At 48.9% G+C, this 22771-nt stretch overlaps 2 protein-coding genes across 2 annotated transcripts; one reads left to right on the top strand and one right to left on the bottom strand.

Annotated features, from left to right (window-relative positions):
• The first annotated feature begins 2660 nt into the window (after positions 1-2660).
• LOC149990599 (melanoma-associated antigen 10-like) lies at positions 2661-3443 on the top strand. The gene has a single exon (XM_090264024.1). The coding sequence runs from the start codon at positions 2661-2663 to the stop codon at positions 3441-3443; it is 783 nt and encodes a 260-aa protein (XP_090120150.1).
• Positions 3444-13687: 10244 nt separating this feature from the next.
• On the bottom strand, positions 13688-20951 carry LOC149990598 (putative MAGE domain-containing protein MAGEA13P). The gene is made up of 5 exons (XM_090264023.1): positions 20907-20951; positions 19774-19960; positions 18651-18837; positions 14585-14858; positions 13688-14485 (listed from the first exon to the last, which is right to left on the bottom strand). The coding sequence occupies exons 1-5, from the start codon at positions 20949-20951 to the stop codon at positions 13688-13690; spliced, it is 1491 nt and encodes a 496-aa protein (XP_090120149.1).
• Positions 20952-22771: the final 1820 nt, after the last annotated feature.

Below are 22771 nucleotides of genomic sequence, written 5' to 3'. Positions count from 1 at the left end.
TGTGGCCTGAACCCGGCGGAGGGAAGGAAGCACATCATGCCCCGTGAGGAGTCAACATGAGGAGTCTGATGTATGAGGTAGAGGACCTCCCACCCCATAGATAGGAGGCTCACAGCAACCTAACCCTGCCATCAGCCGTGGGAGGTCACGCAGCAAGGTTGCCAAATAAGTTGTTTTCTGACTTCCCCTTTGGGAGTCTGAGAGAGCTGAGGCTTTTTCTCAGGTGTGTGACCTCAAGTTAAAAGAGGGTACAGTCTCAGGCCCTGGCTGGCATCAAGCAGAGGACCTTGAAGGTGGGGCAGAGGACATCCCACCCCAGGTAGATGTGGCCTCAGCCTTCCCTGAAAATACCCCGATCCTAGCTCGAGGTCCCCAGCCCCACCCTGCCCCTCCTGTTAACTGCAGGAGACCACCACATTGTTGGCCCTGTGTGGCATTTTTTCACCTTTGTGTGGAGGAGGGTCTCAGGTGAGGGCCTTGATCTAAGGAGACGGCAGTCTGAGGGGGAACCACATCAGTTCAGAAGAGAAAGGAGTCTCAGGCTCTGCCAGGCATCAAGGTGAGGACCCATGTTGAGGCCTGAAGGTCGCCCTCCCCCCAAAGAAGGACCCCACACAATCACAGCCCTGGGAGGTTCAGAGCGGGTGTGGTCAGATGTGAGGAACTCTGACAACTGCTATGAGCTCCAGCAGGAGTCAAGGGGATGAAGTGCTTCAGGGAAGTGAGGTCTTGGCTGGCAGGGCAGCTTCAGGTCAGCAGAGGGTAGGACAGACCTCGCAGGTACAGAGACGAGTATGTATTTTGACGGAAGATTGAGTATATGCCCCATGCCAGAACAGACCCAGGGCACGGGTGTCTACATGTGTTGTCTTTTAACTTTTTTTGGAGTGTCCCAGGAAGGTGCAGGCCTTCGTCTGAGCTGGTGACATCAGCAGAGGGAAGAGTCCCAGGACCTGTGGAGGAGTCAAGGTAAGGGGAGGACCTTGCAGGAAGACTAAGGGTAGCCCCCAACTCAGACAGAAGGGATCTCACAAAATCTCCACCCTATCCCAAATATCCACCCTGGGAGGGTCTGGGCAGGATTGCAGAGATGGGGTGCGCCCTCACTTTCTACATGGCGTGGGTGGAGGTGTTTTGGGGAGGTGAGGCCTTGGTCTGAGAGGCTGATTTCAGGTCACCGGAGGAGATGGGCCGGGCCTTTCCAGGAGCAAAGAGGAATACCTTGAGGGATGAAAGAGGGAACCCCCCATCCCGGCACAGAGGGCGTTCAGTCCCGCTGTCAGCCCTGGGAGACCGTTGACACGGGTGGCTGGATGTGATGTCTCTTTACGTTTGTCTTCACGGATTCAGGGAGAGTAGGACCTTGGTCTGAGTAAGAAGGCAGGTCAGCTGTGGGACCCATGTCAGCTCTGAAGAGGGGTAGACCCAGCTGTACGTGGAGTCCAGGGAAGTGCCCTTGGTGAGCACCAATGGTACTTCCCACCCCAGAAAAAAGAGACCGTGCAGAGCTGGCTGTCTTTTGCTCTCAGCTCTGGGAAGAACTAGGCAAGGGTGGCTGGATATAGTATGCACTGACTTTTTCCAAGGGTGAGGGAGGTTTTCAGAAGAGTGACATTATGTTCTGAGGGGACCTCTCAGGACCTGTCAGGGGGAGAGGAATACCATGGGGGAGGATTGAGGACAGTTCCCCCCCAGCTCTTGCTGTCAGTACTGGAAGGACTTAGCAGGGGCGGGAACATATGGTGCCTTGTCACATATGCCCAGGGGTTCTCAGGGAGGTGAGGGCTTGTCCTGGAGGGCCTCAACTCAGGACAGCAGAGAGGAGTCCGAGGTTCTGCCAGGCAACAGCGGTGAGAGATGAGGGTAGCCCTCAGATCAGAGAGAGGAAACCAGGAGCTGGGAGGAAAGGAGCATGGTGTGAGGCACATGTGCTCAGGCCAGCAGAGCAGAGGAGGCCCAGGCCGAGCCAGGAGTCCATGTGAGGTACATAGCCTGCCCGTCTACCAAGGGACCCCACCCACTGTCCCAGCCCCCACCCGCTCACAGGCTGCCCTGGGATCTTTGGCCTATGCTGGCCGGCCGCACCCTGAGGACCTTTCTCATATCATCCTACAGGTTCCTTGGAGGTAGTCCATCCAGGAAGACAGGAGCACTGTGAGGCCTTAGAGCACGCCCTGAAGACGAAGCCTGTAAGTCAGCCTTTGTCAGAGCTCCCAAGGGCACGCTCCTCTGCCGAGGCTTCTGACCCTCTCTCTCTCTCTCTCTCCCCCAGGCTCCTGAGATCTCATCTCCCGTTCTCCTGCTCACTCTTTCACCTGCTGCCCCCAGCAAGAGTCATCATGCTTCGCCCTTCAGAGCACTCGTACTCCACATTGGAGCCCAGCATCCATATCCAAAGTGAGCTACTGCTTCCTGTAGCTGAGGAGGAGGAGGAAGGGGGGGAAGAGGAGCTTTCCTCTCACTCTTTCACTTTCTCCTACCCCTCCACTTCCTCCTCCCCTCCTTCCTCTCCTATGATCCCAGGCACCCCAGAGGAGGAGGAGGAGGAAGAAAAGGAAGCAGAGAAAGAGCTGGAAATGGGGGAGGGGGAGGAGAAGGAGGAGAAGCAGGAGCAGTCTGCTGATGAGACATCCAGCCCTCCCCAGAGTCCTCAGAGATACATGTCATGGAGCACATCAGTTGGAGGCTCCAGCAGCCAAGAAAGCGAGGATACCAGCTCTCTGCATACCTCAGCAGACCCCGAATCGATGCATAAAGATCCGCTGGATGAGAAGGTGGCCAGTTTGGTGCATTTCATGATCCTCAAGTATCGATCAAAGGAGCCTGTTACAGAGGCAGAAATGCTAAATGTCATTGACACAAAGGCCAAGAGTCAATTCCCTGTGATCTTCGAGAAAGCCTGTAAGTGCTTGGAGGTGATCTCTGGCATTGACATCAAGGAAGTGGACCCCGCCACCCACTCCTATGTCCTTGTCAACGCACTGCATCTCACCAATGAGGAGATGCTTAGTGACCAGGAGGGCATGCCTAAAAATGGCCTCCTGATGATCATCCTGGGCATGATCTTCACAGAGGGCAACTGTGCCTCTGAGGAAGATATATGGGAGTTCCTGAATATCCTGGGAGTGTATGCTGGGAAGGAACACTTCATTTACGGAGAGCCTAGGAAGCTCATCACCAGAACCTGGGTGCAGGAGAAGTACCTGGAGTGCCAGCAGGTGCCTAATAGTGATCCCCCATGCTACAAATTCATGTGGGGTCCAAGGGCCCATGCTGAAACCAGCAAGCTGCAAGTTTTGGAGTTTTTGGTCAAGATCAAAGGGACTGACCCCATTTCCTTCTCATACTGGTATGAGGAGGCTTTAAGAGATGAGAAAGAGAGAGCCCAGGCCAGAATCGACCCCAGGGGTCCTGCTGCTGCCATCCTCATGGCACAGCAGTAGTCTGCAGCCTCTCCTTCCCCAGCTGAAGAATGAGCCTGAATCTTCCCTCCGTGTCTGAAAAGGGCACTTAACAGTTCAAAAAAGAGGAGGGTCAGAGGCAGGGTCAGGCTGGGGAGAACACAGTACACGACATTGTATTCCTGTTCTGTATAGGTGACTTGGAGGCTTCCCTTTCTTTCTTCTTCTTTTGGTACGTTTCAAATGCTGTTCCTTATAATGGAAAATTTGTTAGCTTTAGAATCTAAGTGGCTGAACAAAATTCTTCCCACGCTCGTTGCTGTTTATCGGGTGTAAGAATTGTTTGGATATGTTGAAAAACAAATTGGGGGAGCTTGCATATTATTTTGTGATCTGGAAGAAAATGACATGACACTGGTATAGGCATTTCCTTGGGAATGTGAAAGAACCCCTCAGGAAAATGGAGAAAAAAAAATTAACGGGTGGTTAATTTTTGGATCCCTTAACCATTTTTGTTTATTCTGTAAAATTAAAAGATATATACGTGGATTTGCTTGGCTTTTTCAGTTATAAGTAGGAGTAATCTTAGCAGATGTTAATAAATAGTTTTTATAAATGCTCACCGACTCATTCATTTGCCAAACATTAATGATGCATTTTCTCTTTGGAAAGCACTGTGTTAATAGTGAAGGTACTGGCACAAGCAAGACATGCCGCACCACTGCCCAGAGAATGGTAGGTAGAGGCTAGGAGCAGCACTCCCATCAGGAACATGGTGAGATGTCCTCCAATACCCAAAGAACAAGTAAAAACACAAGTGAGGAGGTGAGACTCCAGATGTGAGCAGTCCAGTGAAAATGCACTGAGCCAAGGCCCTCTGGGGCTTTGGGAAACTGCAATTCCTTCCGAGGGAGTTCATCATCAGTTAGACGGAGGCTGGTGGCGGGGGGCAAGCTCTCAGATGGTATGTTTTCAAAGTACGGAAAGCCTGGAATGGAAAACTGCTTAGTAGTTACTTTTGGGTTGTGGATAAACCAGTCAGAATTCACCCCTGGGGTGGGTATGGAAGGTGTCCTGGACCCTTGTCCCAGTGAGGCTAACACCGTGCGTGAACTAGGTCTTCTAGACACATTGACTGCGACGAGGATAGGGTGATAGACCCCTGAGGTGATGCCCAGGAGCCTCCACTTACCTGGCACTCTTCCCTGGCCCGAGAGAGCCAGAGCCCACTCCATTACAGTGACAGTAAAGGTAGGTTATCCTGACTATAATAAGGCCAGCTCAAAGCAATGTCTAGGTTTTGGTGGCAGTGAAATGAATGAAAATAGCATTTTGGATGGATGAGTGGCTGGGAGGGAAGGAAGGAGTTGGTCATTAACTTAAATTCTGGGAACCCTGAGTTATATCAGCTGGGGAAGACTAACCCATACCCAAATTAATATATCCTCTAAGAGGAGAAAGTTAATTAGCAAGTTTTATTTGTGAAGCCACACCTGTGGCTGATTTGATATTCTATCTCCTGTTGAGCTGCGTATTATCTGAGAATGTCCTGGATGAAAACAAAATCCCTTAGGAGAGGGAGTAGGGTCTGGAGACAAAAGAATATTAGAAATTCCTGCCGTTCATTAAAGGCTCAATCAACATCAGGTACTGTGCCAGAAACTTTCCTTACCTTACATACATTCCAGCAGTCCTTCCTACAAGACAGGGCTTATCAAACCCATTTAACAGGCGATTTAACCCAAGGCTCACAGTGCTCAGGAATTTCCCCAAGATCTTACTGCTGTTGAGGGACAGGGCTGAAACAGGAACGGTGGTATGAGTTCACCTAGGGCCTGCATCTTCCCCACTCCTTAGCCTGAGGCAGGTTTTCTGTCTCTTACTCCATTTCCCTTCTCAGTAGTCCATAAAATCTCTCAGGGGAGAAAAAGGAGGACCACGTGACAAGGTACTAAAACTGGACCTAAAGAAGGAAGCTTTGTTTTGGTTCCTCCAGCTCTGAGCCCTGGTATTGCTTAGTGGCTGACTCTGCTCAGGTTCTGGCATTTGTGTCCAATGCTAGCAGTTTCACGATTTGCAGTACCCTCTCCCCGATCTCCCCCAATGTGGCTTTGTTTTGTACCGATCTCAGCCTATTAATAACCAGTGTCGTGGCTGGCCCAGCCCTGTGGTCTTATTATGATTGCAAGGCATCCTTCAGCAATAATCATCAGGATACTTTGAGAAGACACAAGTTTATTACTTATGAGACCTGGGCATTTCACAGCACACCTGGGGTGACACGAAGAGGTAGGGTGGGGGTGAAAGGGAACAGAGGAGAGGGGAGGGCAGGGTAAGGGAGGGAGAGTGCATGGGGTTCTGCTTCCCATGCAGTTGAGTGTGGCTGCCTGGCTTACTCTTTATTATAGCAGGGATCTAACGCACTGGAATGAGCGGGGGAAAGTACCAAGCAGCCCATATGGTCAGTTACTGAAATCAACCACCATTTCTATTTTTTAAAATTATTTATGTATTTGTTTGTTTTGTTTACTTATTTTCAGAGAGAGGGGAAAGGAGAGAGGGAGAGAAACATCACTGTGTGGTTGCCTTTCACTTGCGCCCCCAAAAGGGGACCTGATGTGCAACCTAGTCATGTGCCCTGACTAGGGAATCGAACCAGTGACTCCTGGCTCATAGGCCGATGCTCAATCCACTGAGCCACAGCAGCCAGGGCTCAACCACCATTTCTAAAACAAAGGAGCCTCAGTGAGGGGAAGGATGGTGGAGGCCTGGCTCTTTATCTAGTCTAGGGCCTGACAGTGCGTGATAGTATCTTATGTAATATAGGCCAGTACTTATAGCCTCAGGATAGCTTTTTTTTTTTAAATATGTGAACTGCTCAGAATCCGTGGGAGGCTGCCTGAGTTTCAGACACCCATCTGGATCACAGTCAAGGCACATGCACACCCAGACCTGTATCGGTAGAGTCACTATGGTGATTAGTCCCATATAGCAACATTGGCAATGGTGTCCTGGACTACTAAATTACTCAAGAGTGTTGCTCCTCAAAACGATGCAGGAGAGCCACTATGGTCTTCCTGACATGACATATTGGTAGCTCGAAGGCCGTTGGTGTTGTCTGGCTTGCTGCTGCTCCATGCGTCCAATTGTCCTATTTATTCAGGCTATGTCGTGGCATCCAACTGCTAGTGAGGATTTCAGTATTTCACAAGCTATTTACATAATTTGTACAGTACCTCCCATACATATTCTCCACCATCTCTCCTTATGAACCCTTCTCCCTACACTGAACTCTATACTCATAGCACTGGCTGCTAGTTGGCCCAGGGCTGTCTGGACGGCTCTGGCAATTGCTCTCTCCAGGAGGCTCTCTGTGCCCCTCACAGACTTTGGATGTCCTGTCTGGTCATATTCCCTGGCTCCTAATCATTCTGACAGAATCCTTGCTTCTCAAAGTAAAGGGGAAATGCCCTGCTGAAATTTCAGAATTTTAAATTATGCCCAGAGGAATCCTTTTACTCAGAACATCACTGAATAAATCCAGCTTTATATGGGTGAGGGATTAAGTCAATTTTCTGTTTAACCAAATGAGAAAATGGGAGACATAAAATAGCATTGATGCAACATTCTTACACTCAAAATTTTTACCAAAATTTAAAATATTGGTAAAATAATGTTTTGTGGACTTGCAGGCTATTTACATTACATTAATTTGTAAGATAATATATTTGAATAAAATTTTGGCAATATTTATTAAAGTTTAAACATTCATACCGTTTGCACATTACCCCAGCTTCTATTTTATGTCTTTCTTATTATAAAACATACATTTCCCCAAGAATTCATGTTCAAAGATGTTCATTTCAGTTCTCTTTATCATAGAAGCCAGTAGGAAGCAACTTACATGTCCATCAGCAGAAGTGTCTCATTAATTATGGCACATTCATACTTTAGAAATCTAGGGAGTAAATACTGTCATGGAAAGATCTTACTTTCACTTTTTAAGTGAAGGTAAGTGAAAAAATATATACGTCATTACCTGTTACTGTAGGTAGCAGCTAGAAATGAGTGGCTGGGGGGAAAATAAAGCAGGGCCTCTGCCATTACCATTACAGTCTAACAAAGAACTTAAAACTGGAGGCTGGAAACAAAAGGAAGTCAGGTCTCGCTGATTAACTCAGCAGCCCTGAAACTGATCGGATAAGATTGTCAGTTGTTTTGAACAGCCCACGCAGGAATAGCGCAGGGGGAGGGGAGTCCTTGAGACTGCACTGGCAAAGGGAGCCTGTGTAACAATTACAGTAACTAAAAAAAAGCCTTTGTAGTTGTACATTATTCCCAAGGTTAGGAAGGGGAAGAAGGAGGAGGAAACTTAAAGCTGACTAAAGTATATAACCCCTGAACCCCAATATAGGCACACTCAGATTAGCTGAGTGCCCACTTATAGCCTTGGTTCAAGTGTACAGTATAGAACAAACTTATTGACAACTTTATTTCCTCTATATGTGGGGCATTTAGACTAGCTGGGTGCCTGATTGCACTTTTCTGCTCATGTGTGTTTCATACATAAACTTGCTATCTCATTTCCACTATACATGTTGCCTCTCACTTGAATCATTCCTCCTCTTGCCAGCAAGATAAGAACTGAGAAATAAGCTTGGGGGCAGAGAGCCTCCTGTCTCAGATCTCTCCCTGGTGAAAAGTTAATATATACATCATTATCAAGTATGTAAAAGGAAAAAACAATATATTTTTAATACATATATTCATGGAAAATCCCAGAAAAGTTTAAAATAATACAGATCAGATTATTGTTTGTAATTACCTCTGAGATGGAGGTTGAATTTTGGAGGACTGTGATATCGGGGAACATTGTGATTGATTTGTATTTTTAGAATTGTGAGACACGCTCACAATAAAAACTGGGACACAGGACTTGAGCAGTAAAACGAGGCCTTTATTCACGAGTCTGCAGAGACGGGCACACCCTCACAGCCAGGAGAATGTGCGCGTCAAGTAGACAAAGGAAACTGGTTTTATAGTCTTGGCTTTCCCACCCTTAAATTGCCACGCAAAGCGAAATTGACCAGCCTCCTCGCCCTAAAGTGAGAGCGCTCGCCCTCCCTAACGCAATTAGCTCCCCCTCCCCTCTCCTTCTTCCCCGTTTCTCCATTACTGGTTACTCCGGAGTTACAATCTAACACGGTTATCTAATTGCCCCTTCTGTGGTTTGTAGATATGCCAGTGCTGTCAGCTCCCCTCTCAGAGACCCTCTAATTACGTTTGCCCTTAAGACCCTTTAATTACATTTGCCCTTTTTACTAATGACTTTTTACTGGTTTGGGAGTCACTATGTCCTTGTTTCTAACAGAATTTTTAACAAGAATATATGAACTAGTTCCTTTGTAAATAAAATATTTAAATAAGCTCAAAACCAGAAATAAGTATATACTGATCAGTTAAAGTAAATGCTAGCTAATAGACAAAACCTGAAATACGGGTGGCTCTACACAACACATTTTTTGTTTTTGTTGTTCACGTGAATTCTGATTTTTGTTGGCAGAGACTTTCTGCTCTCAGGCAACTCAGGGATCCTGGCTGCTTTTACCTTGTAGCTCCACTATCTCAACATGGGGTCTCCATGTTTGCCGCTGAATGGCAAAGGAAGCATGGAAATGGCATACTGGCTCCTAACTACAAAGGGATGTTCCAGGAAGGAAAGAAAGGCAAGACGTGAATGGGCACTTGTAGTATCTCCCATAAGCTGTCAGACAGTAGGTGCTCAATAAAAAGCAACTATTATAATTTATGACAACAGCCCTCATTATTCCTTAAAGGAGTTTTTGAGAAAATCAATTTTTACTTGAAACTTACCAACTTTTTAAAGAGCCTAGAATGTGACACGTGCTTTCAAATACAGGACCACATCTTGTTTTCAAAGGAGCCTGTAAACTTTAGCAGGGAGAACACACCTGTCTTCACTCAATAGTACTTTTCTGCACTGCTCTTTGCAACAACATTTATAATCTCAAAAGATTGAAGATTTTCTCTTTCCTTGTGATGATGCATGCTCAAAATATTAATTTACGATCATCTGCTACCTTCCACATGACTGAACATTCCTAAAGACCTCTGCAGGTGCCTTTTCCTGTGGGGCAGGAATACAGACAAATGGCAATGGAAAGATGGTTGTTTTAGTCAGCCAAGGCTGCTATAAAAAGATATTATATCTTGTGATTTAAACAACAGTAATTTATTTCTCACAGTTCTGGGGGTTGCAAAGTCTAATATTAGGGAGCTGGCAGATCCAGTGTCTGGTGAGGCCCTTCTACTGGTTTTCAGATAGCCATCTTCTCATTTTATCATCACATAGCCAAGGGCACTAATGTCATCATGGGTCTTCACATTCATAACCTCATTAAAACCTAATTACTCCCCAAGGCCCCACCTTCTGATACTACCTCACTAGGGGTTATGGTTTCAACATATGAATTTTTGAGGGGACAGACAGGTAGTCTGTAATAATGACTGATTTTTCTTTCTAAATGAGAGCTAGTATGTCTGTTAAGAAAATGTTCTTCATCTCCTAAAAGGACTCTAAGGATTTTAAGAATTCAGCCTCTATAAAAGTTTGATCACACAGAGGTTTTCATCGTCTTTCCTTAGCTGCCCATGATGAGGGAGGCTTTTGTTTTTAACCATATGAGTAAAGTCATTCATTTGTGTATGTGTTCAGTGGCCAATTTCAAACAAAGACATCCCATTAAAACCCTACCGCAAATGTCAGATGGTTTCAAAAATAATCTAACTTCAAAGTTATACCCCAATAACCAATAGATTATGTCCCAAATCAGACTCTACTCACAGGCCAATTTGAAAAACACTTAGAAATTTTGTTAAATACACCTGGGGAAAGACCATGTAGTAGCTTCCTGGGAATGCCATAACAAATTACCACAAACTGGCTAGCTTAAAACAATAGAAATACATTCTCTCATAGCTCTGGAAGCTAAGAGTCTAAAAATAAAGGTGTCAACAGGTTGGTTCATTTTTTGAAGCACTGAGGGAGAACTCCATCCCATGACTCTCTCCTAGCTTCTGGTGATTGTCAGCAATCCTTGGCATTCCTTAACTTGTAAATGCATCACTCCAAACTCTGCCTTCATTCTTCATATCCCCTTCTTGTGTCTCTCTGTGTTAAATCTCTTTCTCCTTTTTGTGTATCATTCATTGAATTTAGGGTCCACCCTAAATCCAAGATAATCTCATTTCAAGAATCCTAATGTGTTTACATCTGCAAACTGTTTCCAAGTAAGAACACATATACAGATACTTGAAATTAGGACCTGGGCATATCTTTTGGGGGATCAGCATTCAAATTACTACAGATCAATCTAAAAAACACTGTCTAAATCAAACTTTTAGGTTGAAGGAGCTGTTTCTATCAGGGCTCCGGAATGACGGATGTAACAGCCCGGGAGATTTTGCAGTGAGTAGAACTGTTCTATAATAGGGGGAAGGCAAGTGGTTCTGGGTGTCCACTAGGAGCTGCGCACAGCCTTGAAAAAAAAAAGACATAATGAGGAGCTTGTCAGTAGGAAATGTTCAAGAGATGAACAGGAGAGCTGTAGTAGGTGTCTGAATGTATAATTTTTTCACTTTTTTTATACTACAAGTACCCGAATTAAGATTTCATCACCCATGCATCCATTGACAAAAAGCAACCACCTCTAATATGATTATCTCAACCATCTCTAACAAATACATTGCCAGGGCCAGGACTATATAAAGAGCCAGTCAGACACCCGCCTCGCCCCAAACTGAGGCTCCTTTGTGTTAGAAATTGTGGTTGATTTCAGTAACTGACCATATGGGCTGCTCGGTACTTTCCCCCGCTCATTCCAGTGCGTTAGATCCCTGCTATAATAAAGAGTAAGCCAGGCAGCCACACTCAACTGCATGGGAAGCAGAACCCCATGCACTCTCCCTCCCTTACCCTGCCCTCCCCTCTCCTCTGTTCCCTTTCACCCCCACCCTACCTCTTCGTGTCACCCCAGGTGTGCTGTGAAATGCCCAGGTCTCATAAGTAATAAACTTGTGTCTTCTCAAAGTATCCTGATGATTATTGCTGAAGGATGCCTTGCAATCATAATAAGACCACAGGGCTGGGCCAGCCACGACACTGGTTATTAATAGGCTGAGATCGGTACAAAACAAAGCCACATTGGGGGAGATCGGGGAGAGGGTACTGCAAATCGTGAAACTGCTAGCATTGGACACAAATGCCAGAACCTGAGCAGAGTCAGCCACTAAGCAATACCAGGGCTCAGAGCTGGAGGAACCAAAACAAAGCTTCCTTCTTTAGGTCCAGTTTTAGTACCTTGTCACGTGGTCCTCCTTTTTCTCCCCTGAGAGATTTTATGGACTACTGAGAAGGGAAATGGAGTAAGAGACAGAAAACCTGCCTCAGGCTAAGGAGTGGGGAAGATGCAGGCCCTAGGTAAACTCATACCACCGTTCCTGTTTCAGCCCTGTCCCTCAACAGCAGTAAGATCTTGGGGAAATTCCTGAGCACTGTGAGCCTTGGGTTAAATCGCCTGTTAAATGGGTTTGATAAGCCCTGTCTTGTAGGAAGGACTGCTGGAATGTATGTAAGGTAAGGAAAGTTTCTGGCACAGTACCTGATGTTGATTGAGCCTTTAATGAACGGCAGGAATTTCTAATATTCTTTTGTCTCCAGACCCTACTCCCTCTCCTAAGGGATTTTGTTTTCATCCAGGACATTCTCAGATAATACGCAGCTCAACAGGAGATAGAATATCAAATCAGCCACAGGTGTGGCTTCACAAATAAAACTTGCTAATTAACTTTCTCCTCTTAGAGGATATATTAATTTGGGTATGGGTTAGTCTTCCCCAGCTGATATAACTCAGGGTTCCCAGAATTTAAGTTAATGACCAACTCCTTCCTTCCCTCCCAGCCACTCATCCATCCAAAATGCTATTTTCATTCATTTCACTGCCACCAAAACCTAGACATTGCTTTGAGCTGGCCTTATTATAGTCAGGATAACCTACCTTTACTGTCACTGTAATGGAGCGGGCTCTGGCTCTCTCGGGCCAGGGAAGAGTGCCAGGTAAGTGGAGGCTCCTGGGCATCACCTCAGGGGTCTATCACCCTATCCTCGTCGCAGTCAATGTGTCTAGAAGACCTAGTTCACGCACGGTGTTAGCCTCACTGGGACAAGGGTCCAGGACACCTTCCATACCCACCCCAGGGGTGAATTCTGACTGGTTTATCCACAACCCAAAAGTAACTACTAAGCAGTTTTCCATTCCAGGCTTTCCGTACTTTGAAAACATACCATCTGAGAGCTTGCCCCCCGCCACCAGCCTCCGTCTAACTGATGATGAACTCCCTCGGAAGGAATTGCAGTTTCCCAAAGCCCCAGAGGGCCTTGGCTCAGTGCATTTTCATTGGACTGCTCACATCTGGAGTCTCACCTCCTCACTTGTGTTTTTACTTGTTCTTTGGGTATTGGAGGACATCTCACCATGTTCCTGATGGGAGTGCTGCTCCTAGCCTCTACCTACCATTCTCTGGGCAGTGGTGCGGCATGTCTTGCTTGTGCCAGTACCTTCACTATTAACACAGTGCTTTCCAAAGAGAAAATGCATCATTAATGTTTGGCAAATGAATGAGTCGGTGAGCATTTATAAAAACTATTTATTAACATCTGCTAAGATTACTCCTACTTATAACTGAAAAAGCCAAGCAAATCCACGTATATATCTTTTAATTTTACAGAATAAACAAAAATGGTTAAGGGATCCAAAAATTAACCACCCGTTAATTTTTTTTTCTCCATTTTCCTGAGGGGTTCTTTCACATTCCCAAGGAAATGCCTATACCAGTGTCATGTCATTTTCTTCCAGATCACAAAATAATATGCAAGCTCCCCCAATTTGTTTTTCAACATATCCAAACAATTCTTACACCCGATAAACAGCAACGAGCGTGGGAAGAATTTTGTTCAGCCACTTAGATTCTAAAGCTAACAAATTTTCCATTATAAGGAACAGCATTTGAAACGTACCAAAAGAAGAAGAAAGAAAGGGAAGCCTCCAAGTCACCTATACAGAACAGGAATACAATGTCGTGTACTGTGTTCTCCCCAGCCTGACCCTGCCTCTGACCCTCCTCTTTTTTGAACTGTTAAGTGCCCTTTTCAGACACGGAGGGAAGATTCAGGCTCATTCTTCAGCTGGGGAAGGAGAGGCTGCAGACTACTGCTGTGCCATGAGGATGGCAGCAGCAGGACCCCTGGGGTCGATTCTGGCCTGGGCTCTCTCTTTCTCATCTCTTAAAGCCTCCTCATACCAGTATGAGAAGGAAATGGGGTCAGTCCCTTTGATCTTGACCAAAAACTCCAAAACTTGCAGCTTGCTGGTTTCAGCATGGGCCCTTGGACCCCACATGAATTTGTAGCATGGGGGATCACTATTAGGCACCTGCTGGCACTCCAGGTACTTCTCCTGCACCCAGGTTCTGGTGATGAGCTTCCTAGGCTCTCCGTAAATGAAGTGTTCCTTCCCAGCATACACTCCCAGGATATTCAGGAACTCCCATATATCTTCCTCAGAGGCACAGTTGCCCTCTGTGAAGATCATGCCCAGGATGATCATCAGGAGGCCATTTTTAGGCATGCCCTCCTGGTCACTAAGCATCTCCTCATTGGTGAGATGCAGTGCGTTGACAAGGACATAGGAGTGGGTGGCGGGGTCCACTTCCTTGATGTCAATGCCAGAGATCACCTCCAAGCACTTACAGGCTTTCTCGAAGATCACAGGGAATTGACTCTTGGCCTTTGTGTCAATGACATTTAGCATTTCTGCCTCTGTAACAGGCTCCTTTGATCGATACTTGAGGATCATGAAATGCACCAAACTGGCCACCTTCTCATCCAGCGGATCTTTATGCATCGATTCGGGGTCTGCTGAGGTATGCAGAGAGCTGGTATCCTCGCTTTCTTGGCTGCTGGAGCCTCCAACTGATGTGCTCCATGACATGTATCTCTGAGGACTCTGGGGAGGGCTGGATGTCTCATCAGCAGACTGCTCCTGCTTCTCCTCCTTCTCCTCCCCCTCCCCCATTTCCAGCTCTTTCTCTGCTTCCTTTTCTTCCTCCTCCTCCTCCTCTGGGGTGCCTGGGATCATAGGAGAGGAAGGAGGGGAGGAGGAAGTGGAGGGGTAGGAGAAAGTGAAAGAGTGAGAGGAAAGCTCCTCTTCCCCCCCTTCCTCCTCCTCCTCAGCTACAGGAAGCAGTAGCTCACTTTGGATATGGATGCTGGGCTCCAATGTGGAGTACGAGTGCTCTGAAGGGCGAAGCATGATGACTCTTGCTGGGGGCAGCAGGTGAAAGAGTGAGCAGGAGAACGGGAGATGAGATCTCAGGAGCCTGGGGGAGAGAGAGAGAGAGAGAGGGTCAGAAGCCTCGGCAGAGGAGCGTGCCCTTGGGAGCTCTGACAAAGGCTGACTTACAGGCTTCGTCTTCAGGGCGTGCTCTAAGGCCTCACAGTGCTCCTGTCTTCCTGGATGGACTACCTCCAAGGAACCTGTAGGATGATATGAGAAAGGTCCTCAGGGTGCGGCCGGCCAGCATAGGCCAAAGATCCCAGGGCAGCCTGTGAGCGGGTGGGGGCTGGGACAGTGGGTGGGGTCCCTTGGTAGACGGGCAGGCTATGTACCTCACATGGACTCCTGGCTCGGCCTGGGCCTCCTCTGCTCTGCTGGCCTGAGCACATGTGCCTCACACCATGCTCCTTTCCTCCCAGCTCCTGGTTTCCTCTCTCTGATCTGAGGGCTACCCTCATCTCTCACCGCTGTTGCCTGGCAGAACCTCGGACTCCTCTCTGCTGTCCTGAGTTGAGGCCCTCCAGGACAAGCCCTCACCTCCCTGAGAACCCCTGGGCATATGTGACAAGGCACCATATGTTCCCGCCCCTGCTAAGTCCTTCCAGTACTGACAGCAAGAGCTGGGGGGGAACTGTCCTCAATCCTCCCCCATGGTATTCCTCTCCCCCTGACAGGTCCTGAGAGGTCCCCTCAGAACATAATGTCACTCTTCTGAAAACCTCCCTCACCCTTGGAAAAAGTCAGTGCATACTATATCCAGCCACCCTTGCCTAGTTCTTCCCAGAGCTGAGAGCAAAAGACAGCCAGCTCTGCACGGTCTCTTTTTTCTGGGGTGGGAAGTACCATTGGTGCTCACCAAGGGCACTTCCCTGGACTCCACGTACAGCTGGGTCTACCCCTCTTCAGAGCTGACATGGGTCCCACAGCTGACCTGCCTTCTTACTCAGACCAAGGTCCTACTCTCCCTGAATCCGTGAAGACAAACGTAAAGAGACATCACATCCAGCCACCCGTGTCAACGGTCTCCCAGGGCTGACAGCGGGACTGAACGCCCTCTGTGCCGGGATGGGGGGTTCCCTCTTTCATCCCTCAAGGTATTCCTCTTTGCTCCTGGAAAGGCCCGGCCCATCTCCTCCGGTGACCTGAAATCAGCCTCTCAGACCAAGGCCTCACCTCCCCAAAACACCTCCACCCACGCCATGTAGAAAGTGAGGGCGCACCCCATCTCTGCAATCCTGCCCAGACCCTCCCAGGGTGGATATTTGGGATAGGGTGGAGATTTTGTGAGATCCCTTCTGTCTGAGTTGGGGGCTACCCTTAGTCTTCCTGCAAGGTCCTCCCCTTACCTTGACTCCTCCACAGGTCCTGGGACTCTTCCCTCTGCTGATGTCACCAGCTCAGACGAAGGCCTGCACCTTCCTGGGACACTCCAAAAAAAGTTAAAAGACAACACATGTAGACACCCGTGCCCTGGGTCTGTTCTGGCATGGGGCATATACTCAATCTTCCGTCAAAATACATACTCGTCTCTGTACCTGCGAGGTCTGTCCTACCCTCTGCTGACCTGAAGCTGCCCTGCCAGCCAAGACCTCACTTCCCTGAAGCACTTCATCCCCTTGACTCCTGCTGGAGCTCATAGCAGTTGTCAGAGTTCCTCACATCTGACCACACCCGCTCTGAACCTCCCAGGGCTGTGATTGTGTGGGGTCCTTCTTTGGGGGGAGGGCGACCTTCAGGCCTCAACATGGGTCCTCACCTTGATGCCTGGCAGAGCCTGAGACTCCTTTCTCTTCTGAACTGATGTGGTTCCCCCTCAGACTGCCGTCTCCTTAGATCAAGGCCCTCACCTGAGACCCTCCTCCACACAAAGGTGAAAAAATGCCACACAGGGCCAACAATGTGGTGGTCTCCTGCAGTTAACAGGAGGGGCAGGGTGGGGCTGGGGACCTCGAGCTAGGATCGGGGTATTTTCAGGGAAGGCTGAGGCCACATCTACCTGGGGTGGGATGTCCTCTGCCCCACCTTCAAGGTCCTCTGCTTGATGCCAGCCAGGGCCTGAGACTGTACCCTCTTTTAACTTGAGGTCACACACCTGAGAAAAAGCCTCAGCTCTCTCAGACTCCCAAAGGGGAAGTCAGAAAACAACTTATTTGGCAACCTTGCTGCGTGACCTCCCACGGCTGATGGCAGGGTTAGGTTGCTGTGAGCCTCCTATCTATGGGGTGGGAGGTCCTCTACCTCATACATCAGACTCCTCATGTTGACTCCTCACGGGGCATGATGTGCTTCCTTCCCTCCGCCGGGTTCAGGCCACACTCATCAGAAAAAGGTGTTCACCTTCCTGAGACACCCCCCTCCACCAACCCCAACCACAGGGTAAAAACGTGAGGGAGAGCCACATTCAGTAACCTTGTCCTTGGTCTTCCCATGTTGACAGCAGGGGCAGAGAACACCTGGGTTCTCTCAGTTGTACTATAGGGAGTGCTCTCGGTGCCTAAGCCGACTCCACACCCCACTGTGGCCTTGGACTCTCCCTGTGCCAAGCTGCCCTTGCTCCTTCGCACCTAGGTTCTCTCTCCCTTGAGAACTGCCAGCGAGAAGTAAAGAGGGGCCACATCCCGCCACTCCTGCCCAGTGTCCTGGGGCCGAATCCCAACTGTGTTACAGCGAGGGGCATCTTCTTTCCTCCCTCAATGTGTTCAATGCCTCCTCTGACAAGTGCCTCACTTCCCAGAGGCAAGCCCCACCACTTCCTAGAGAACGAGAGAGCACCACACATGACCACCACTGCCCGAGTCCTCTCATGCGAGCAGAGCAGGGTTTGGGGGAAGCCCCTCTGTCTTAGCAGAAGGGCCCCACCATCCATCCTCAAACTATTCATATCACTTTATTTCTGACAGGGCCAGCATCTCCTCCCTTCTGCTGATTGAGGTTGGTCCCTCAGCCAAGGGCCACCGTCTCCCTGTGATGTCAGATAAGGAAGTCTGTATTGGATAAAAAGGGGCCCTTTCCCCCCCACATCCCTGCCCAGTCTTCTCAGGGCTGATGTGAGGGGCGCTCTTCTTTAGGGCCTCCATGAGCTGGGTTGGGATGTCCTCTCACTCCTCCCTCACGGTGCTCTCCTTGAAGCCTGGCAGTGCCTCGGCCTCCTCCCTCTACTGACCTGAGACCCTCAGAAAAAGCCTCATGTTCCCCAGCTCCATAATTGTACGCCTTTGATTACCAGAGCTGACAACAAAGGGAGCACAGCAGCGGGGCGGGGGGTTCCAGGAGGGCAAGGGTTGAGGCACCCACTGCGGGGTCAGTTCTCCCATCAATACTTTCACAGAGATGACTAGCAGAAGCAGGGACACCCCCGTCTTCTGGCGCCAGTGCTACAACAGACAGTCTCAGGTCCCTGAGATTCCCAACATGGAAGGCGGGATGGGACCCACCATATTCAGGAACCGTGCCCGTGGTCTCTCAGAGCTAACAGCAAGTGCACTGCGGGGCTACCCGCCCGCAAGCCCACGCGCCGAATGGAAGGTTTTCCTCCATTACGCAGGACTAGGGATAGCCTGGGACTCCTCCCCCTGCTGACCGGACACCGGCCCGCAAACAAAACCTGATGTCCCTCAAACTCCTGAGACCACAGAACCGAACCGCCACATCTGACCACCTGTGCTTGAAGCTCCCCAGGACTCAGGACCTTGGTGGGACGGAACTTGACCCCCACCCTCTGCGGTGGGAGGTCTCCCCCTTCTTCCTAGGGTCCTCACCTTCACGCCGGGCAGAGCCCGGACCTAATTCCTCCGTCTTTGGACCTAACTCCGCATATCTCAGAAGAAAACCTCACCTTCCGTTGACTTCCAAGGCAAAATGGCGAGGTACGCTGCCAAATTCCAGAACCCTGCCTGGGGCGTCCCAGGAACCACTGTAGGAGGCAGGCAGCGCCATTTGCTCTATATGCGCAGTGGGCGGGGCTTTCATGCCTCCCTCGGGGCCCTTGCGTTTTGATTGGCCAGGCCTGGCGGCACCTCCATCTGCCCATGAGAAGCACCCAACTCTCAGACTCCATGAAGGAACACACAGGGACACTGCCTGGCTTTCCCAGGGTTCGCAATAAGGACAGTGGGGTAGGGGGCGGGCGGGCAGCTGTCACGAGAGATTCTTCTCTATTGGGGAGCTCCCCTCACACCTCCCTTAGGGTCCTCCTTAAGGTGCTGCCGTGGGTCAGACCCCCACAGATGAAGCCTCTTTTCCCTCAGTTCCTAAAAACGTAAGCGGAAAATGCCATGTCCGAACACCTATGTGTAGATTTTCCCAGGACTGAGGCCACAGGCAGGACCCAGCTTGGCCCCCACCCTCTATGGTGACAGGTCTCTCTGTCTTCCTCAAGTCCTCACCTTGACGCCTGCCAGGGCCCAGGGACTTTTCTCTCTTGTATCCTGATTCTGCACCCCTCACAGAAAACCTCACGTCCTTCAGACTTCTGGGATGAAAAGGCCAGGCTCGCTAAGTCCCAGAACCCTGCCTTTGGAGCCTCAGAGACTACCTTGGGGCAGCACGGAGCTGGAATCCCTAATATTTGAATGGGCGGTGCCTCCACGCCGGCGTCAGAGTTCTCCCATTGATGATTGGCCAGGCCTGGGATGCATCCATTGGCCAATCAGAAGCACCACCCCTGAGGTTTGGGGAAGGAAGTCTTGAAACAAAACTACCAGGAAACTTACCCAGATTTCCCCGTGTTCACCGTAAGGGCGGGGGGCTGGCGGGAGACTTTTCTCTCTTTGAGAGCTCCCCTCACACCTCTCTTGGGGTCCTCATTAAAGTCCTAACCTGAGTCGGACGCCCACAAACGAAGCCTCTTGTCCGTCTCGCTCTCAAAAATATATGTGGGAAATGCCATACCTGAATACTTGTGAGTGAATTTTTCCAGGACTGAGGCCACAGGCAGGAAGACCCAGCTTGGCTCCTACCCTCTGTGGTGGCAGGTCTCCTCGTCTTCCTCAGGTCCTCATCTTGATGCCTGCCAGAGTCCAGGATTTTCCTCTCTTGTATCCTGACTCCGCACCCCGCACAGAAAACCTCATATCCCTCAGACTTCCGAGAAGGAAGTCCCGGAACGCCACCAACAGGAATAATGCCTGGGGTTGTCTTGGACGACTGCACAAGCACAGCGGGACCAGGACCCCCTACCCTGGTTCAGTGGAGAAACTACTCAGTCCTAGCTCAGAGTCTTCACCTTAACTTCTGGAGCCACCTGGGCAGCTTCCCTCTGCATACCAGTGTTCCTGCACCCCAGATCAAGCTCCTCTCCATCTTGAGAACATCAAGGTGGAGGAAGTGGTGAGTGAGTATCAGATGGCCACTATGCGCCAGGGCTACCCAGTGTTGACCTCAGGGGCAGGTCAAGGTACTCCACCCCCCTTCCCTGCTCCTACCCCACTCCCTTTTCTACCCCACTCTATCTGATAATGTAGGTGTACTTCCAGACTGGTCCAAAGGTATTTGTATTCGCTCCTGACAGGTCTTGCATGTCCTCCCTTTGGCGGATCTGATGGTGCATCCCTTAGTCCAAGGCCCCAGTTCTGTGAGATTCCTACTCTTGAAGGAGGACCTGGGGGAGGGATCGCTTCTGCTTGACTGTTTGCCTGGGACCGCCCATACTGATACCGTGGGCGGCTCTCTGTGGGTCCCTCCTTGTCTGGGAGAGAAGTCTCTGCCATCCTCTCTCAAGATCCTTCTCTGGAGGCCTGGAAGGGCCCAAGTCTCCACCCTTCACCTAACATGGAAAAGGGCAACTCGGAGAAAGTTCTTCATCTCTCCCTCATTCCCTAGTGTGAAGTCCGGGGATGCCACCACACTGTGGGGCCTCCCAGGCTGAAAGCAGGTAGAGGGCTGGATTCTTTGTTACCTCCTGTATGTAAGGTAGGGTTCAATTCGGTCCTCCCTCAGGGTCCTTAAATTTATATCTGGCAAAGACCAGTCTCTCTCTTCTCCTGACCACATCCAGTGACCACACCCTGGCGCTTTCCAGGGCTAATGGCAGAACCAGGGCAGGACTGAGGCCTATTTCTTCAGGAACTCAAATTCTCCTTCAAGTCCTCACCTTGATACCTGGCAAAGTTTGAACTCCTCCTTCTGCCTTATCCATGTCTGTCACCCTCAGACCACAACCTCCACCTTCCTGGACCCCCCAAATCTGTAAATAAGCGGTGCTTCTCAGCCTAAGACCCCTGCCTGCAGTCTCCCAAGACTGAAAACAGCAGTGATGCAGGATCCTGTGGGGTGCCGTCTTCTGCAATGAGTGGACTGCTCACTCTTTGTGAGGCTCCTCCTCTTGTGTCCAGGCTTCTCAATTACATAAATACTACATGAAAAATTATCCCTCCCTGCCATCTCTGGCCATTTGTTCAAGGGAAACTTTTACAGAGAATGGTTTCAGTTCTAGGCTAGATGCTGGACGGGAAGTAATAGCACCCATGACAGAAAACAAACCCAACTTCCCATAGGGTCTCTCCACCAGCCAGACTTAGACATTGGAAACTTTTTATTCTAAAAAAAATGTATTTTCTACACTGAAGAGGCTGAATAGCTTGATTTTGGGATCTCCTGCTTCTTTTGAGTTTATCTAACATTGCATTGTCCAGTGCAGTGACTTTCTTTTTTTTATAACCCTCATCTGTAGTGATAAATGTTTTGCACATTGTACAACTCGACCAAGTGTATATGTAAATTGTGTGTGTATGTGTGTGATTCATTGTGATATTAACCCACTTTTAGTTCATTGCTTAATTCTGCTATAATAATGTATTTTTAAAGAAGACCAGCTCTTTCTAATGAGAGTGGTTTTAGGTGATTATTAGCAGCACTGAGTCATACTGCCTCAATCACCCCTATCTTTACTGTTGTCCTGACATTACCCAGGGCTACTGGCATTTGTGGTCTTAGGAGCAGCCTTGGATTTCTGTAGTGGAGCAGAAGCAGAAATTTAAAATCTTTGCCCCTTCCCGACCTGTCCTCTGCCTTCTATTACAAGTTACAAACTCTCCCCAACTTCTCATAGGCCCAGAACTCCCTCACTCCAGTCACAAGTAGCAGTTTAACACAATTCTCAGTCTCCCCCTGGGGCTTCTCATATTTTGTTTAGATTTTTATTGTGGTTTGTTTTTTATTCTTCTATGGTTTCCCAGGCTTAGTTTTGGAAGCAGAAGACAGCAGCCCAAGCTCAGTTGTCATCTTGGCAGCTACAGGTAAGGCGCTACTGTGTAAATAAAAATTAACATTTTGAAGCCCTGGCTGCTGTGGCTCAGTGGATTGAGCGTCGGCCTGCGAGCAAAGAGTCACTGGTTTGATTCCCAGACAGGGCACATGACTAGGTTGCATGTCAGGTCCCCAGTTGGGGGTGCAAGTGAGAGGCAACACTCAGTGATGTTTCTCTCCCTTTCTTTCTCCTTTCCCCTCTCTCTAAAAATAAAAAAATAAAAATAAAAATAAAACACAAGAAAGAAATTCCAAGTATTTAAAAAAAATTAACATCTTGGACTTCTGGCCAAGATGGAGGCATAGACAGACACGCTATGTCTACCTCCACAACTAAGAAGGAATACAACTACCTCAAAACTAGAGACAACCATAAGTTCCAGAAAATCAAACTGCATGGAAGTCCAGGAAACAAAGATATAAAGAAGAAATACTCATCCAGACGGGTAGGAGGGGTGCAGCCAGGGTGGAGAGGACATGGTGTGGTGGCAGCAGCAGTGGTGGCAATGGCAGGCCGGCAGAAAGTGCAGTCACACGTTTTAAAGTCAGGAGGGATACCTGGGGAACATTCCCAGCTCCTCACTGGACCTAGCAGCTCACAGTCCCAGCACTGGGGAAAATCAAGCCTCATTGCTTCTGACTGTGCAGACCAGTGCGGGTTGGGGCGGAGGAAGAAACTGCCTGTCTCTTAGCAGAGTTCGTTTGTTTAAA

Source organism: Furipterus horrens, unplaced genomic scaffold, assembly GCF_987537825.1.
Source record: "Furipterus horrens unplaced genomic scaffold, mFurHor1.1.pri manual_scaffold_17, whole genome shotgun sequence".
Taxonomy (NCBI): Eukaryota; Metazoa; Chordata; class Mammalia; order Chiroptera; family Furipteridae; genus Furipterus; species Furipterus horrens.
This window is presented reverse-complemented; position numbering and strand designations above follow the sequence as displayed.

Bases quoted from the DNA above. Each gene is read 5' to 3' on its own strand.
- LOC149990598 (XM_090264023.1), bottom strand. From the start codon at position 20,951: ATGGATAAGGCAGAAGGAGGAGTTCAAACTTTGCCAGGTATCAAG. The intron at 19,961-20,906 runs GTGAGGACTTGA...GTGCTTGTGCAG, and splicing joins AAACTTTGCCAGGTATCAAG to TCGTCCAAGACAACCCCAGG. The intron at 14,486-14,584 runs GAAGAAAAGGAA...AGCCCTCCCCAG, and splicing joins CCCCAGAGGAGGAGGAGGAG to AGTCCTCAGAGATACATGTC.
- LOC149990599 (XM_090264024.1), top strand. From the start codon at position 2,661: ATGTCATGGAGCACATCAGTTGGAGGCTCCAGCAGCCAAGAAAGCGAG.